Source organism: Salvia splendens, chromosome 6, assembly GCF_004379255.2.
Source record: "Salvia splendens isolate huo1 chromosome 6, SspV2, whole genome shotgun sequence".
Lineage (NCBI taxonomy): Eukaryota > Viridiplantae > Streptophyta > Magnoliopsida > Lamiales > Lamiaceae > Salvia > Salvia splendens.
The window spans coordinates 22,316,810-22,320,378 of record NC_056037.1 but is presented as its reverse complement, the minus strand read 5'-3'; the positions used below and the strand labels follow the sequence as shown (position 1 = coordinate 22,320,378).

The following is a 3,569-nucleotide window of genomic DNA, read 5'->3' as shown; positions in this document are numbered from 1 at the left end:
TCATATCTAACCGCATCCCTGTTGACGCAAAGTTACAATGCCGCAAGATTGAACTTGCATCCAAATGTCAATGCTGCCCACATAGGCCAAGTACCGAGTCCCTCCAACACCTCTTCATACAAGGCCCAGGTGCGATTAGAGTATGGAGGGAATTCGACGGGTGGTTCGAAGGCTCGACCCCCACTCTCGGGGCGAATGACACGATTCCAACAAGAATTGGAGTATGGGTGAGAAGATCGCAGCAGCAGGGAAGGAAGCACCTCAGCCGAGCCATGCCTTACCTTCTCTTTTGGTTCCTCGGGGTAGAGAGAAATAGAAGCCGCCACCACGATGTTCAATTCAAACCTAGCAATGTGATTTGGCAGGTCCTCACATTCGTCCGAAACAGCATGGCCAATGGCAGGCTCAAGCCGAAGCATTGGAGAGGGGTCAAGCTCGGAGTTTGTATTCCAAGCCATGCCGAACCTCAACGGCCACCGCGTCTTGCTATGATGGTTAAGTGGGAACCACCGGATCAGCCCTGGATTAAACTCAACACAGACGGGTCCTTTATTGAAGCAACAGGAAAAGCCGGGGGAGGGGGAACCTCAACGGCCACCGCGTCTTGCTATGATGGTTAAGTGGGAACCACCGGATCAGCCCTGGATTAAACTCAACACAGACGGGTCCTTTATTGAAGCAACAGGAAAAGCCGGGGGAGGGGGTCTCATTCGAGATCAATTGGGTAAGTTGCTCGTCGCCTATGCGCTCCCCCTCGAAGCACAATCACCACTCGAAGCCGAGCTGCTCGCCATGCACCACGGTTTGAAGCTGGCGTCGGAGCTCGGGAAGCCAATTTGGCTTGAATCGGACGTCGAGCAAGCACTTAATCTCATCAAAGGGCCAAGCTGGGGGCCTGCTCACACTCGCCAAGTCATGGCGCACATGGCCTTACCCAAGCATCTACTCACCCTTCGAACAACCTTCATCCACCGGGAAGGCAATAAGGCGGCTAACTTACTTGCGAAGATTGGCGTGGATATGAGCCAATGATCATGGTCGCCGTGAAGCTCCGAGGCTTGAACGCCCCACTGAAGAAGTCCCCAACGGTTGCGATCATATTACTCCCCATAGTGTCCCAGCAGTGCTGAAAAAACAACGAAGTGAGCCCATCCGGTCCGGACATACTACCACCACTGATACCAAACACCGCGTCCCTAACCTCATTCTCCTGCGGCAGCGAACACAGGGCCTCCTGGTCCACCGAGTCTGGCACGCTATGGATAAGAGACAAATCTGGCTGTGCAAGATCCCCAACATCCGATGTCAGGAGCCACTGACTCCCTGATCTCTGTTTCCTCGGTCAGCACCTCCCTCCTGCCTCAATCGTGTGTATCCTCGACTTTACTCTCTTCTGTCTGGCCCAACCATGGAAGAATTTGGAGTTCCTCTCTCCATGTGCAGCCTATCTAACCGCCGCCTTCTGCCTCCAATAGTCTTCCTCCATCTTGGTCGTGACAATGAGCTCTGCGGAGACTCTACTAAAGTCGGCTCTATGTACTGGTGTCGGGTCACTATCAAATAAGGTCTGGGCCTCTAGAACTGCCTTCTCTGCATCCTTTAGCTTATGGAGGATGCTGCCAAACACCTCTCTGTTCCAGACCTTTATGAACTTCTTGATCCTAATAAGCTTGAGCTGGAGTTCATCATGCCATTGTATCCTTTTTTAAAAAAATTAACTCCTATATAAGGGAGGAAATTACAAATAAACTCCTATACTATAGATAGGAGGAAATTACAACTGATGTCAAGAGGGCTCGAACTCGGCACCTCATGCAATAATGTCTAAGCTCCTTGCCGCTAGGACAAAGGCTCTGGACTCATGCCATTGTATCCTGTCTCTGCCTCCCACACTCTGGCGATCTCTCTCCTAAAAGTCTCATGCCTCACCCACATATTCTGAAATTTGAAAGCCGGCCTCGTGGTCTGGACAGAGAACTGGCATCTCACCAGCAGCGGAGCATGATCAGAGCTAAATCTCACCAAATGTGTCACCCTGGTCGTCGCAAACACCGATGTCCAATGCTCCCCAATCAAGATGCGATCCAACCTCTCCCAAAGACCCGGTCTGTGCCACGTAAAGATCGGCCAATCAAAACTAAGATCTATCAACTGGCAGTCTGCAATAGCATCAGCAAACTCTATTATGTAGGTATGTCTGTATCACTCCCCTGTCTCTCCTCATTGGTCAGGAAGATGTTGAAGTCTCCTCCCACTAGCCTTGGCCTGCCCTCCACGGCCAGGGAGATGTCTCCTAACTTCTCCCAAAGCGCCTGTCTCGCCTCTCTAGAATGCCGCCCATAGGCTATGGTGATGTAGACCGGGAAAGGGAAAACTGCGGTAGAGACCTTAACGTGTAGGGCCTGCCTCGAGTCATCAACCACTTCCAATGTCCAATCCTCATGGGCTAGGATCCAAATATGTCCACTCTCATTGGCTTCTGCAAATCGAAGACCCTGGAAGTTCCTTCCCACTGCTGGCGCCAACCTCTGTGGTTCAATCACTGCAGCAAACAAGATCTTGTGTTCCCGAATCAAATATCTCAGATGCCTCCTGGTGCGGGCATTCGCTACACCCTGAGCGTTCCACACTAGGAACTGGCTCGTCAGACGCCTTCTTCATTGGGGCTTTAATCGCAGGGCTGCGATCCCCATCGCTGGCAATCTCCATAGGCGAGCCCCCACTGCTGGCAGCCCCATTCCGTAAACCCTTTGCCATCTTAGCCTCGTGAATAATCTGAGCATCTGCGGTCCCATCATGCAGAACCATAGCCATAGAGGACTCTTCCTCATCGGGGTCATCATCCTCCAAAATGTCAAATCTATTGCTGTGTACTCTGAGACCCGTATAGTCCTCCAAATCAGTCGTCTGCTTCCCTCTAAAGGTGGGTGAGAGAGATCTCGGCCTGCTCTGTGTCTCCCCCCATCATCAGTCTCCCTCGTGTATGTTCCTTTCTTACCCATGTTCCTTACCCATGTTCTCAAACCTCCTTACCTGCTTTCCCTTATCCTGTTCCTGCAGCTCAGACTCCCTCGTGTATGTTCCTTTCTTACCCACACAGTTCCACCCGAGTCCGCCTCTGCCTGGCCTTCTGGCTGCTTTCCCCGGGGCTAACCCCCCTGCTCTCCTCTCCTCTCATTCTGCCTCTGTGGGGCCAGTCTGGAGAAGTCTTTCTTTGGTGGTGTCGGCTTCTTCCCAGAAGCATAATAGTGCTCCTCTGAATGACCACATGCTTGCAGACTAAAAAGTATCGTGGGATCTTATCCCACCACACCTGCAAAACACATCCTTTGCCCCAATCCGAAGCATGTACTTCTCTGGAGCAGGCTTCGAAATATCTATCTCAATGCAAATGCGTGCATATGACAAACGTGCTCATGTGGCAGTGTTATGATCAATATGAATAGGCTCACCAAACAATTTACCAATGGAAAATAACATGGATTCTTTAAATAAATGGATGGGTAATGCATGCAAATTACACCAAACAGCAGCAATGGAAATCTCACAATAGAGATCAAAATCAGGAG

The 3,569-nt window shown here is 51.0% G+C and overlaps 1 protein-coding gene across 1 annotated transcript; it reads right to left on the bottom strand.

Annotated features, from left to right (window-relative positions):
* Positions 1 to 1,444: 1,444 nt before the first annotated feature.
* Positions 1,445 to 2,814, bottom strand: LOC121808972. Its single transcript, XM_042209527.1, has 4 exons — positions 2,631 to 2,814; positions 2,207 to 2,542; positions 1,990 to 2,159; positions 1,445 to 1,675 (listed from the first exon to the last, which is right to left on the bottom strand). Exons 1-4 carry the CDS (start codon positions 2,812 to 2,814, stop codon positions 1,445 to 1,447), a joined length of 921 nt encoding a protein of 306 aa, XP_042065461.1.
* Between the last annotated feature and the right edge of the window lie 755 nt (positions 2,815 to 3,569).

What these genes read in the sequence shown, in the direction of transcription:
- LOC121808972 (XM_042209527.1), bottom strand. Translation starts at nt 2,814, where the DNA reads ATGGCTATGGTTCTGCATGATGGGACCGCAGATGCTCAGATTATTCAC. An exon ending in GTCTGACGAGCCAGTTCCTA is followed by an intron (nt 2,543 to 2,630) that starts GTGTGGAACGCT and finishes TGTTTGCTGCAG; the next exon opens with TGATTGAACCACAGAGGTTG. An exon ending in CAATGAGGAGAGACAGGGGA is followed by an intron (nt 2,160 to 2,206) that starts GTGATACAGACA and finishes ATGCTATTGCAG; the next exon opens with ACTGCCAGTTGATAGATCTT.